The 14,297-nt window shown below is 33.9% G+C and overlaps 1 protein-coding gene across 2 annotated transcripts; it reads right to left on the reverse strand.

Annotated features, from left to right (window-relative positions):
- Positions 1-528: 528 nt before the first annotated feature.
- LOC113734931 (probable hydroxyacylglutathione hydrolase 2, chloroplastic) lies at positions 529-8,403 on the reverse strand. Of its 2 annotated transcripts, none has more exons than XM_027261708.2 (8): positions 8,235-8,402; positions 7,282-7,473; positions 6,780-6,983; positions 4,338-4,461; positions 2,973-3,073; positions 1,408-1,482; positions 1,143-1,241; positions 529-903 (listed from the first exon to the last, which is right to left on the reverse strand). In XM_027261708.2, exons 1-8 carry the CDS (start codon positions 8,310-8,312, stop codon positions 757-759), a joined length of 1,020 nt encoding a protein of 339 aa, XP_027117509.1. In that variant the 5' UTR covers positions 8,313-8,402; the 3' UTR covers positions 529-756. The 2 variants fall into 2 exon arrangements, with proteins under 2 accessions (XP_027117509.1, XP_027117510.1); XM_027261709.2 differs by having other exon boundaries at positions 770-925; positions 8,235-8,403.
- Positions 8,404-14,297: the final 5,894 nt, after the last annotated feature.

Genomic DNA, 14,297 nt, shown 5'->3' on the forward strand with positions numbered 1-14,297 from the left:
AAAAAGCCCTCAATTCAGATATTTTAGCATATTTTAGCTTGCGGAGAAATTCTAAAATATTGCTATAGTATCATACCTTAGTTTAATGTACCCATGCCACTGGTAACGGACCCATTTATTTGATTATAGTGAACCAACCCTACGATGCCTTAGTTTTGACTTGTGAAGAAGGATTTGGAGTCACTTTATCAAAAAGTTACCTTTTACTATTCTCAATTATTTTTCAAAACCAGCTTTTAGCCTTTTTGGAGACAAACAAGTGTTGAAAATCAGTATCAACAAAACAAATAGCACTTGTTTATGTTTCAAGTTAACCTCACTTTCAGTAATTTCATAAATAGATGGAATCAAATTTTCAGTACACATACGTGTAAAGCTAAATACGGACACAAACAGTTGTCATTTGCTTATTAGAATAAATTTGGCATTGTAACTCCTGTGAACTCTGTTAATAACCGTTAGACGTATGCAATTAAAATTTCAGTTGTGAATTGTAAGGTAGATTTAAAAGCTAATTGGAACAAAGAAGAGAAAAATTGGAACCATGAATTATTCTTTCAAAATAAAGAGGTTCGAAATCATTGACATGAACCAATTTTTATCTAGCAATTTCAAGGACAGATGCAATCAACATTCCCAGCACACACAAGAGCAAAGCTAGAATGTACACAATAGTTGTCACTTGTTTACAAGGTGGCATTGAATGCTCTCTTTGTTTGCACTAGTGAATCCGATGAAAACTGCCAAGTTTAGGCCCTAAAAATTATCCTTCGCTTGCCGGATTATGCCCAATGCTTCTGCATCATTTGCAGCAGGTGGAATCTTCAATGACCGCCGGATTTCCATGCTTGAAGTACGAAGAAATGGATTGCATAATTTCTCCTTACCAAGAGTGGTTGGAATCTGATCAAACATTCAGACAGAGCTGAGCTCATCAATATTTTCTTAGTTAAAAGTCTGGCAATAACACGAGGATGAAAATCCTAGGGAAAAAACACTCCAGACGACCCGAACTTTTGCCACCCCAATAACATGCTATGTACAACATTATATTAAAGAACATGTAAATCAAGTGGTTATTTAGTGCTCCAAAAAAGAAGTAACAAGATAGAACATAAAAAGGAAACAAGTCCAGAAATTACTGTTGGCATGCCCTTGTCTCGGAGGTGGTTGACTTCAGCAGCATAGGATTGCAATTCTTTGTTACCCGGTTCTATTGATAGTGCAAACTTTGAATTACTCTGCCAGTAGCATGTTGTACGTTAAGAACCACTCAAGGCTTGTGCATTTTGAGAAATTACATTGGAGAACAATGCAAGTACAGAGAAATTTCAAAGAGCAGAGAGCAAATATATGTTGTTTAGACCTAAAATATTTATAATCAATGGTTCAATGACCATGACATACCAGTGTATACTCATGACCACAGTAAATGCTTGTGTCATCTGGCAAAGACATTATCTTCCTCAAGGAAGAGAGCATCTGCAACATAAATGGTGAAGAATAACAAATATCAGAATCGGCTGTTTTAATCTACAAATATCCCCCCATGCAATTTCTGAGTTTAGGATCTTTGTCAACTCAAATGTAGGTGTTAAAGTCACGTTTGGCTGCATACACTAATCTTTAACGTATAAAATCCAAATTTGCTTCCTAGAACTTATATCTTTTAGTTCCCTATTAATTAAGCTTGCTAAGCAATGAAGTTTGCTTAAAAATTATGAATTTCAGCCCCAAATCTGGTTGCCGAAAAAAGTATCCGTTGTCATAGCTTCAGGATAGATCAGAATGAAATATAATTATGTTGGACTCAAGTAGATGAGAGTATGTTGGTGGCTGTCTTTGAAATTGATAACATTCCCAGGGAAATCAATGCCAGGATTCCTATTTCTAACATCAGGTTCTTCCACCCCCTTTCTTGCATCCTCCTTTTAATGTTCATACTTCTGCTCTCTCATATTCATAAATTCTTGTGCGTCTAAGCGGAAGTTCCAAAATAAATATAATCACCATGGCCTCCATGGTGCTGCATCATTTTGGCTCAAATCTGAATAATTGTGTCATGCACAACCAAAACTTGTACCATAGATTGTTACTCTCGCACATCTCTGGATGGCATGCCAACATAGCTACTCAACTTGTCCTACCAATAATTGATTGGACACCCAACACCCCACATTTCCTTTTTTTTTTATTTTTATCATTTCCCATTTGCTTATAATAACATAAGATTCTTTTTGAGAAGGGAGGAACATTCTACAAGAAAGGCTAGTAGTACATATGCAAACAAGAAGATAATCCTTTAATCTTCCACCCAAAAGAAAATGTATAAATTAAAATGAAAAAACCTGAACGATGATCATTTGCCAATTTTTTGACATGTCAAGCAACTAATGTGCACAAAAACCAAAAGCTTGAGCACTATACAAAGAGAGAGAATTCCATCTCAAACTACAACTGCATTCATGAAACGTGTCCAAGAAATTGCTCCCACTGTTACCAAACGTATTTCACCCCAAGTAACATGGAACAGGATCTCCCTTGGCTTGTTCCTTCCAAAAGCCCAAAATTTTACCCATAAAGTCATTTGGTCATAGGGCAAGAATACTAAACAGATGCCAAAAATTACCTAAGCTGACCATAAAGGCGAAATGCAACTTGGTTCCTTTCCTTGTAAACAAACATGTGGACCAAGAATAAAACCCAAACAAAGCAACCACTAGACCCATGGAACTGTTTTTGTCTACAACTACAGCTCAGAAATCAAACCTGGTAAAAGTACAGCTACTGTCAAGAATTTCAATCTTTGCCATACTTCTAATTACATTCCAAGGAAATTAAAGCAGTAAATATAGGTTGACAGAATAAATTACATAAAGTAGAGATGCTATTAACAGAAGTATGATGACAATGAAATGAAGGTAAGGACTTCATACTCAGAAAAAAGCATAACCAATTTAAAGCACAATTACCTCATCAGGAGTTCCTTCGAAGAGCTTGCCACATGATAAACTGAACAAAGTATCTCCGGTGAATATTGACTTTGATCCAGGGAAGTAGAAACTAATATGGCCTGTTTTATTTGATAAGAAAAATATTCAGGTTTGAGTCAACATAGAAGAATTTTGTTATCAGGAAATACTTTTGGAACAGAAAAAATCTATCATTTAGACATCAGAAGACACTATAATGGCAGGTTCATTCTTAACCAATATTTGACTAAATACCTTGTAAACTATCAGCTAAAACAATATGCAACCTAATTGATACAATATTAAGCCAATATTCTCTTAGAAGGAAGCTAATGTTTTTTGGAATCACACAGAGATAAGAAACAGAGGAGTTATTTCTCTATCATTTAGCATATCTTTCTTCACACAGTAATCATCGAATATTCCACCACCAGATGTGCTACTCTTGGGAATGAATCAAACTTATTTTTCATATCGTCTTTATTGCTCTAAACAAACTATTACAACACTACTTCTGATTTGGTGTATAAACAGTAGGTTTGGAGGTAGCACCCAAAGGTAGGCTTGAATTTTTTTTTTCCATTACTTTCAAAAATAGCAGCACTTGCATCACAAGAAGGGCAAAAAGAACACGATGAGCTTCAAATCCAGTGGCAAAGCCAAAACCTTGCCTGTGGGATGTTTCTGCGTTTGATGATTCAGTAGAAACATAAGTTAAAAAGGGGGACTATGTAGTAACTTTATATACTTAACTTCAAAGTGTTTAAAACAATTGCAATCTTAGCAGAATTTATCTTTTTGTTCTTCAACAGTACCGACACCGTCTACTGTATCATAAATATCTTTTTATTTAGGGTAGCAATTCAAGGGAAGAAGGGGATTTAAAAAAAAAAAAGAAAAGAAAAAGAAAACTTAAAAGGCACAAGTACCAAGACAAATTTAAAAAATTGCAAATATCATTCATGGTCAGTTAAGCACGTCCAATATTTTTCATCTTCACTTATGCTATTAAAAATACAGAGTTTTTACTTTTGCCTTGAGTCATCACTTCCTGAAAATAAATTCTGTTGGGGTAAGCATTAAGCTTAAAACAGCTTTTCACTACCCTTTGTAATGATACCAGTTACCAAGGGCTTGAACATTCAATACAAAGAAAATATTTCATGCATATCAAGAAATTAAAAAAAAAAATGCAGCATACAAACAAATGGGTGGAACTGATGCAACCATTCTAATCATTTGTAACTCCACATAATAATATTAACAGTGAACAAGTTTGATTTACTGCAAAGAACATAAAAGAATAACTAAAATTTCCATGTCAACATTAGAAAAATCCACTATGAAACAAGATATCAAAACCACCTCGTGTATGACCAGGAGTATCCATGATGAGCACCTCATGGCTTGCGAACTTCCAATTATCACCATCATTCAATGCAATATCAATTCCAGGAATTCTATCCTGGTCTACTCCGGATCCAATTACCTAAAATAACAGTCAGGTCAGTATCTCGACTCCCAGTACTAGATATCATAACTAAAACAATAACAAAATTACATGACCCCCCTGAATATTTTTTAAAGCACAAGGACTTCCATGACATCTCAAAGCAAACGATTTACATCAAAAGTTGCATTTTAAGTGTTTTAAAGGTTATATTTCAGTCACAACCACCTTCCCATCTCTAAAAGCATTTTACGTGCGAATATAAACCAAAAAATAATTTTACCTACCATGAGAATTTGGACATATGTACATGGCATAATAAGACAACCTGAGGGAAGATCAATGTAACTCCAGAAAGAAGGGAAGTTTCCATAGTAATGATACACAGGAAACAGAAGCAGAAATACACCTAACCATAAGGCATTCACATCTGCAGTAACATTGTCATCTTAATTATTCTACTTTAATTGAGAACATATAAACAAATGGTTCATTTTGAAGATCAGGTGGGCAGAGTCTCCATACTATAAGATAATAACTCAACTCATAACAGTAAATGATATACATAATCATAAGAACAAATGGTTTGTCAAATCGAGGCATTTGAAAAGTCTAACCGTTGTGTTCATATAAACAGATGATCAAGTTTAATGTGTGGTTAGCTAGGCATGAAGGAGCTGTAAAGGATGATAAGGGCGACGTTGCTGCCACTTTTTCGGTCAAGGCCAAGAAGGAGCCTTGGCCTAACTGGAAAGTATAATAACTTATTTCCCAGTTGGGTTTTGACAAAGTCTTGGTTCAGATGGATTTTCAGGTCCCATCTGGCCTTTAAAAAATACAAAATTGGGGACCTATAGTAATTATGCGTTCTCTTCAAGATGTTACCAGGCTTGTACAAATTCAAAACCTCTATTTTCAGCATGTTTCTCGTGAAACAAATCAGATCAGGGATCTTTTTGGTGAAGCCCTTTTCAATTGCTCTTATTTTGCCCTTCTACTACAGGGCTAATGAGGCTAGATAAGCTTCTAGATCCAATTATAGGGTTATTTAACTATGTTGAGTGTTGGACCACAAGCCCCAAACTTTTGTTTTTGAAACTTCATACAGGAAAGGGAGGAGAGAAGTCCATTCCAAACATTCTTCCAAACATTCCACCATCTCAAGGAACATACTTTTCTGCATAATGGGCATGATCATCTCGAAATCAGACAAAACTCTGCACATGTACTTACTTGGAGCCAGAAAAAGTCCCCAGAAACCAGTTCCAAAAAGGTCTATACTCAACCTAAAACATCCATTTACAGGACTTCTACTAAGTTTCATACAGTCTTCAGTGTATTAACTGTGAACACCACTTGACCAGATAAACCCCACGCACCACACCCTCCCCCCCCCCCCCCCCAAAAAAAGAAGGAAAAAAAATCTAATTAACTCAGGGCCAGAAAAATTCCCCAGTATATGCTTCCAAAAAGATCCACTGGAAGAATACCATATAATAGGTCTTTCAATAAAATTCCAGTGGATACCATTCAACCAATCCTTTTGCTACTATACACATTATAAAGTTACCCCTAAAACATAGGGACGCGTTACAAAACTTGTGCCAAAACCAAGATCCAGTCTATTTATAGGGATCAGAATGTACAAAGCCGCTCAGTCTACACTATCATGTAGGAATACTATGATTCAGGGACAGATGTCAAATCAAGATTGTGCCTAACATAACGTAGCGTACATTCCAAACAGAGACTTCCAAAACAAGTAGTCAACTCGTCAAGATTTCAATGACCTGTTCTCCAGCCAAATTAATTAAAACCATCCATCAATCCTTTGTTTTCTTCATTTCTGCAGAAAGTGAAGCAGTCAAATTCCAACTAAATCTTCCCTTATTTTGGGAAGGCAAATGTTTGTTTTATAAGATTCAGACAGTCAAGGTGGATGAGAGGAGCAAGTCTCTGTCTAACTACTCTAACCGCGGGCAGGGGGGGGGGGAGTGATAGCAACTTCCTCGAGGAAAGCTCACTTCGCAGATTGTTTAGTTTCATCGAAGAAGGTATGAGTTGGGATGGTCCTTCAACAGAACCTTACTTCCTGCATCAACTTAGGGGTGGACTGTAACCAAGTAACAAAGAAGCTTCAGCATGCATACGGTGACATATAAAGACAATCAATAAGAAGTGCAAGTTGGGCAAGGGTAGTTCCGGCCACAGCAATATGAACACAATCAGTATTGAAATAATGAAAATTGGCCACTAAGAACTGAAGAATTTCATGCATACATGTATCATATTATTCAATTTCTTCAATCCTCAAATTCTGATTCTTCCTGCACTAAAGGAAGATATGATCATCATACCTTTGCCCCGTACCTTTCTTTTAACTCCATGTTCCCACCAGTGTGATCATAGTGATGGTGAGTGTTCAGTATATAAGTCAAATTCCGATTGTTCCTGTCCAATGCATCTATCACAGGTACAGCTTCTGAAGGATCAACTACTCCAACAGTCCCAGTATCTGTGTCATGTATTAAGTATGCATAGTTGTCCCTAAGGCATGGTATCTGATCACAAGAAACAGCAAGACGAATTACAAACGAGCAAATTTGCAAACAATCAACTACAAATGTTACTATATGTTCACCAGATAATGTTCTGAAAACCAATGAAGAGGGCACTAGGAGCCTTATTTCATGAAAAGGCACAATTTTGGGCTAATTACTACAAACACAATTTGATACCAACTTCAGTACAAAATGCACAGGGCTACAACTGCATCCAACAACCTCTAATTAGATTCCAAGCAATATAGGACGGTCTGAATACATCTTTATCAACCCTCTGAAAAGAAGTGGAGCTCACCAATTCAATTTGGAGGGTGGAGGACATATTGTTAATGCTGCAAAAACGAGAAACACCAAGAGTTCTGCTACTAACTCCACGCAATGTTTTGAATGGCATCGAGAACAACCGCATCAATCCATACACAAGATTCTTTCTAATGCTCAGTTGCGCCATCCCTGGCCATACGCCAAGTGACCCCTTCCCCGCCGTCTATTATCATTAATAAGATCCAATCATCCAACCAACGAAACAGATAGTACAACTAATTAACGAAATCACAAATCAAAAAGAATAAAATATACAGAAACAAAGAAGCATTCAATCTTGAGTCTAGAGGCACTGAATAGAATATAAGATCTTGCAATTATACTGACGAAAAAAAAATCCCATTAATTTACCTTCTCAGTGACTACATGATTAAAACTCATACCTTTTTCAATAATCTCATTAGAAAAATGCATTATCCATTAAAAAATAATAATTATAGATACAAAGAAATATTCATACTAGAGCATAGAGGTATTATATCTATCATTAAAAACAATGTTGAAAAAAAAAAAAGTTAAAATCACGCCTTTCTCCAGTAAAGTGTTAATATTTATTTCATCTTCTTCTTTCAAGCATTTTTACAATATTTGGAGGTAAAGAAAAACAAAAGGCTAAAACTAAAAAAAAAAAAAAAGGATTAAAAAGAAAAGAAACAGTTCGATTCCGTCTTTTCTGGATTTCGTTACAATTTCGTTTTCATTATTTCTTTGCCTTCACTTAAAATAAATAAATTCTCCTCTACATAGATTAAACTTTCCCAGTCTCCAATCTTATAGCTCAAACCCTAATTATCAGTTCTGAAATCATAAAACAGTAAGAAATATGAAAAATTAGAAAAGATTTCATTTTGTCTAATTTTTTTTTCTCCAGTTAAAAAAAAGATGAACGAAGAAGTACAGAGATAGTGGAGGAGAGAAACAAACCGCGGAACGAGGGAAAGAGGAGGCCGCCATGGCAGAGGCAGAGGGAAGAAGGACTCTACAAGAAGAGATCATTTGCATATTATCATCATTTTTATTATTTCCATTTTTCTCATTTTCTTTCTATCTATAACAGAGCGAGTTCGAGAGCAGAGAGAACCGGGGAGTTGGGGGTTGGGAGAACATATCTTATAGTACACGCTTATCGAATAATTAATTAATTTTTTTTTTCCAGCAATGTTTATTCGGCGGAAAAGAGTTTACCCGCCCAAAAAACAAAAAATGGAAAACACGTCTAAGCGATAAATACCTGCACACTGCACAGCAAGGGTCAAAAAGAAAAGGGAAATTTGCCAAATTGGTCCCTAACATTTTCAAAAAAAAATTTTTAGTCCCTGACATTTAAAATCAGCCAGAATAGTTCCTAACATATAAATTATGAGCCAGTTTGGCTCTAATGCTCGTATTTGCTCCTTTTTCCGGCTAAAAATAGCACACCGGCATAATTTCAAAGGCAAAATCGGAAACATCCGTTAATCCCTAATTTTGTCCTACAAATCTGTGCTGTCAAGTAGCCTCCCAACCATCTGTATATTTCTTCAAAATTTCCACCATCTTTTGCTGCAATGCTTCTTCATAACTACATTTTCAGGGGTCTCAGTCGATCTAAAAGGAGGTACTGGATCTTTTGTTTGCACCGAGTAATGAACCCATCATCTCTACTCTTTGGGACGTCATCCAGTTCTCTCTCAAGTAAGGAAAGTTCTTGTTAATGGGTTCGGGATTAATACCGCGCATAGTTAGCCTCTGGATCTTTTCCTATCACTTTGCTCGCCCCTCCTTTCGCCTCGTCCAACGTATTTGTAGCATTTTGGCAGAGCTGATAAGGACTTTCTGGGGTTGATAATGATTCTCCGTCGCTATACGCAAAGTCAAGAGACGTGATGATTGTGGTTCCAGAGAATGGAATTCGTTTTGGTTGTTCTGGAGCGCATTTTCAAGCTCCTTGATACGTGCTTCAAGTCTTGATTCTCTTAGCTTGTGCAACCATATACTCAACTCGCGAGGACCAATTGAAGAAGTGGTGGAAGAGTTTGAGGGATGCAAAATTAGGGATTAACGAATGTTTCTGATTTTGCCATTGAAATTATGCCGATGTGCTATTTTTAGCCAGAAAAATGAGTAAATACGAGCATTAGAACCAAACTGGCTCATAATTTATATGTTAGGAACTATTATAGTTGATTTTAAATGTTAGGAACTAAAAAAGTTTTTTGTGAAAATATTAGGAACCAATGTGGCAAATTTCCCAAAAGAAAAAGAAAAAAAAAGTGAACCATCTTTTTCTTTCCCAAAAAAGTCTAGCAAAGGCAGGGTAGGAATTAACAAACGGTGAGAGAAATAGTTTAAAAGAAAACTGGAATTTAGCAAACGAAATGAAGAGGAAAAATGTCTATAATAAATTTTTCAAGCGGTGAGAATGACGGAAAATTTAAACACATAACTTTTAAGTTTTGAAACATCTACGTTAAACATTAGATTAAGGGTCATTTTCATTATTATTATTGTAGCTGTTAAAATTAGATCTACCTATCTAGAACTAAGACTTAATCTTAATATTAATCCATAACGATCAAAGTCGAATCATGACTCTACTATTAGTGAAGCAAATTCAATGAAACAATAACTAGTGACCATCTCGTGTTTTGATTATCATTTTTAGGAGTTTTTTATTTAAAAAAATATATTGTGATGTTTTAACGTATATGATGTAAAAATATGATTGAAAATATATTTATAAACAATATAAAATTTTGTCTGCAAGAAACTACAATACAGACAAGGCTGGCATTAGATAAAATCCTTCTCCATGGAACATCTTTTACTATCTTGTAGAAATGACGTATCCGGGAGAGATGCAATTGCCGGCATAAAACGCCACCCACTAAATGACGGAAATAGTAACTCAAGTTTGATGAAAATTGTTTTAGTTCATCACATGTGAAAGATGCAAAATGGTTCAAAATGCAATCCTAACATAAGTTCTGAGTTCTCACTTAGATCAGCCAAGTTGGGACTAAATTAATCAATTTACATATATGAGGCCTATCTTACAACATATTTTAATTTGAGAATTTTCTAATTTTTTTTAATGTGAGGGATCATCTTCTTGATTTTTATGAATGACTTATTATATTGTTTGATTATTTTGAATTTTGAATTGAACTGTACAAAAAGAATGACATTAAAAAACCATTTGAAAATTTTAAAAAAGAAGCTAAACAATATATATATATATATATATATCAATAAACATAAAGGAAAAATACAATGAAAAAAGTATATGCTCGTCACAAAATTGTGTAAAACTGCAATTCTAAACAATTAAGCAAAATTTACATTTTTTGTTTGAATTAGTATACCTTTTCCTAAAAATTATCCACCCTTATTTATTACTAAATCTTTGTTTTAAACATTTTTCTTCACTATTACTTTATTCTATCACTCGGAAGGAGATTGTTTATTACTTATTACCAAAATTATGGTCTTTGATGTTATTTGTTGTCGCATAGTGGTTTGAAACTTTTATTGTAAAATTTGCTTTGAAATATGACAACTCCCAATACAAACTTTCTCTTATACTTTTCATTTGTACTTTAGTTATTGTACGGTCTCTTTTTCTTTAATTTGTTTTAAGATGGTGACCTTAGCATTGATCTTGCCACAAAAAATTGCTTTTCAGTGTCATTTAAGTTTTAAATATTTAGTTATAAAAATGACAAACTATCTCAATCACCCGCACTAAAAATGATACAAAACAGTATTTGGATTGTAAATTATTTGAGATAATTTTGTAAAAAAATACTGTAGCACTTTTTTGATATGATGTATGTGAAATAAAAATATAATTAAAAAATATGTTGATAATCCAAACAAATCAGTACGTGTAAATAAAGTGAAATAATGGACAATTCAAACACGCTCAGTTCTTCCCACTCAAGGTGTCAATTCAAGGTTCAAGAAAATCATAGGAAAGAAATCAGTCAAAATTACATTTTGGGACCATATTACTACATTTTACATATTTGAGTGACCATGTTACATCATTTTAATACAAGGAGTTTAAGGTAAAAAAAATTAGAAAATGTCAGTGATCATTTTCGTCATGTTGCCCTTTAAACGTGTAACAATAACAAGTTTGTATTAGTTCAAGTTGGAGAAACAAACTCAAAAATATTCTAGACAATGGTGACAAAATTTTGGAGTCCTACCATAATTTCTGAAAAAGACAAGGGCTTGTGGATTAAAGTCCCCTTAAATTTACAAAACGGTGAGTGGTGCGGTGATGGAACATGCTACACGGATTTGAAGCCACTATTACACGTGGGACAAATGATCACCTCGAAGACTCCACACTTGGGTGGGACCACGATATCAAATGGTGTGGAGCCTTCAATGTTGGAATTGGACCCACTTTCGTTTCTCCTTAGGTGCTTTACACCAGATAATGACATCAGTTCGACGATAATCCCCCGCACGTAGGCTAAATTTTAGCCTACTTAATTGAATGAATTAATTTTTTTGTCAGAAGAATGAATTAATAAATTTTAAAATTTTACTAATTTTGTATCCGTCGAGATCAAATAATACAGAAATTACGTTAATTGAAAAAAATGAAATAAAATTCATCTTAGAGTCATCATATTCTAATCCTCTTTCCTCCCTTCTCCTTTTATCTAGATGGTTCTTTTTTTTTTTATTATATAAATGATAAAAGAGTTGAATAGTTTCGATTTCATTCACTGTCATGATACTTTTATAATAATTTTTATATTTCTTTTTTTGTTGTTGTATTTTTTAAAATGATTTTGTAATTCTCTACTGCATATAATTTTTTGTAGTATGTGTCTAAATGTGTTTCAAAGGCCATAGTTCCTTTTTTTTCTCTTTTGTAATTTTATTGTTGCAAACATTTTTTTTTGTTTTAATCATTAGCCAGTCTTACCAAATTCTTCAAACAAATTGAAAAAAAAATCAAAAAAAATCAAATATACAGCACCCCAAGATATTGGTGTGATGCTAATACGTGTATGATTTATATTTGCTTATTTAATATTGTGGAAGTACAAAAAAGAAATGCAAACCAAAATTTAGAAAGAAAGCAACTCTGGCTAGCAGTAATTAATTAGTCTAGCATGGAATTTAGATTTAATTGCTTGCAATGTACAAAAAAGGAAAAATAAAAATTAAGAACACGAAGTGGGACAGGTAAGTCTAGTCCAATATCTGTACAGCAAATGGAAAAAGTATCCTTTAAGAGTTGCTTTTCAACGGCCTTTCTTCCTTCACTCAATTGAAATGATAACGTTGTATCCAATATACCCACCTTTTCACAAGTTCGATTTCATTTTACTAAAACAACTCACTTTTGCCTCTCCACTTTTTGGCCATAAAGTATAACGGTGTAAACGGATCCAAACAAATATGAACACAAATTTTTTTGGTTATTTGGATGAGCTTAAAATTATGCTGAAATTTGACTTCTTTACTTCTTAAGTCAAGGTTTGTTATGAACACAAGTTTAAGGTTTATTATGAACACAAGTTTATTTGATTATTTTGTAAACAAATCTAAACAAATATGTACACAAGGTTATTTGATTATTTTGATGAGCTTAAAATTATGTTCAAATTTGGCTTGTTCACTTCTTGAGTTAAGGTTGAATGAGCTTTTATGTATTCTAGTTCAAGTATTTTGAATATTTTTATATGTAAAATTTCATTTTTATGCTAATCGAGCCAAGTTTGAATCAAATTTAAAAGTTTATTAAACACAAAATGTTATTCAACCATGGTTTGACTAGTTGGTGAACTAAACTCAAACAAGCATGTTAGCTCTAGTGCAACCTTGACAAGGAGTGGAGTTTAAAAAGATAAAGCAGAAATTAAATTCAAATTCAAGAATCACTTGTGAAAATAAACGATAGGAAAAGAAAGATCAAACATAAACGATTTATAGTGGTCCGGCCACCGTTCTTGAGCCTACATCCATTCCTGAACTTTTTTCAAGTCTCTCGTTTCTCCGCTAAGTGTCTCTTTACAAATTAGGTGAAACAATAATCGAAGTACATTGGTGGCAGAAAAGACCTTATTGTCCTTAATCCTTTAGTTTTGATGGTTAGCAAAACAAATGATAAAATAGCTAATGGTTTAAATGAGTTTTATGATAGGCTACACTCAAGGATACAAGAATTGCACCATCAGAAAAGAGAAAAAAAAAGAAAAAGAAAAACGAGCCAAAAGCTAGAAAATGATCTCCACTAAGTGTCTCTTTACAAATTACGTGAAACAATAATCGAAGTACATTGGTGGCTGAATCAAACTCACACCATATTTGCCACCAATGTACTTCAGTTATTGTTTCACCTAATTTGTAAAGAGACATTTAGTGGAGATCATTTTCTAGCTTTTGGCTCATTTTTCTTTTCTTTTTTTCTCTTTTCTGATGGTGCAATTCTTGTATCCTTGAGTGTAGTCTATCATAAAACTCATTTAAACCATTAGCTATTTTATCATTTGTTTTGCTAACCATCAAAACTAAAGGATTAAGGACATTAAGGTCTTTAGAGCTCTAATCGAGTCCAACTCAATTTGAATTTCAAATAGCATGATTCATCTTTCAAGCCTAATAAAGTATGACATTTTGTTAACAAACGTAAAGTATGAATGAGTGCCTTCAACTTCTCTATTTTTCAACTCTCTATATAGGTGAATAGCATAGGGCTCCAAATTTCTTTAATTGCATAGTGGGTAAAACAAAATCCTTGATTTAGGTTGCATAAAACTTGAGTTTATATTAAATTATCTGTGCCTGAATTGAATAGAAACAAAAGCTTTCCCTCAATAATTAAATATAATTAAAATTTGACCATGAAATATTCAACTCCAAGACTCATGAGCAAGCTCAAATTGTTCATGTGTGATTACCTTAAATACGTTTGTCGCTTTGCAGTATTATTAAGTTAATGTAAGGATTTGAGTTTTAATTATGCAAAATTATAAGAAA

Source organism: Coffea arabica, chromosome 3c (genome assembly GCF_036785885.1).
Source record: "Coffea arabica cultivar ET-39 chromosome 3c, Coffea Arabica ET-39 HiFi, whole genome shotgun sequence".
Lineage (NCBI taxonomy): Eukaryota > Viridiplantae > Streptophyta > Magnoliopsida > Gentianales > Rubiaceae > Coffea > Coffea arabica.

Bases quoted from the DNA above. Each gene is read 5' to 3' on its own strand.
- LOC113734931 (XM_027261708.2), bottom strand. From the start codon at position 8,312: ATGCAAATGATCTCTTCTTGTAGAGTCCTTCTTCCCTCTGCCTCTGCC. The intron at 7,474-8,234 runs GTTTGTTTCTCT...TAATGATAATAG, and splicing joins CCTCTTTCCCTCGTTCCGCG to ACGGCGGGGAAGGGGTCACT. The intron at 1,242-1,407 runs GTATGTCATGGT...TGCTACTGGCAG, and splicing joins GTGGTCATGAGTATACACTG to AGTAATTCAAAGTTTGCACT.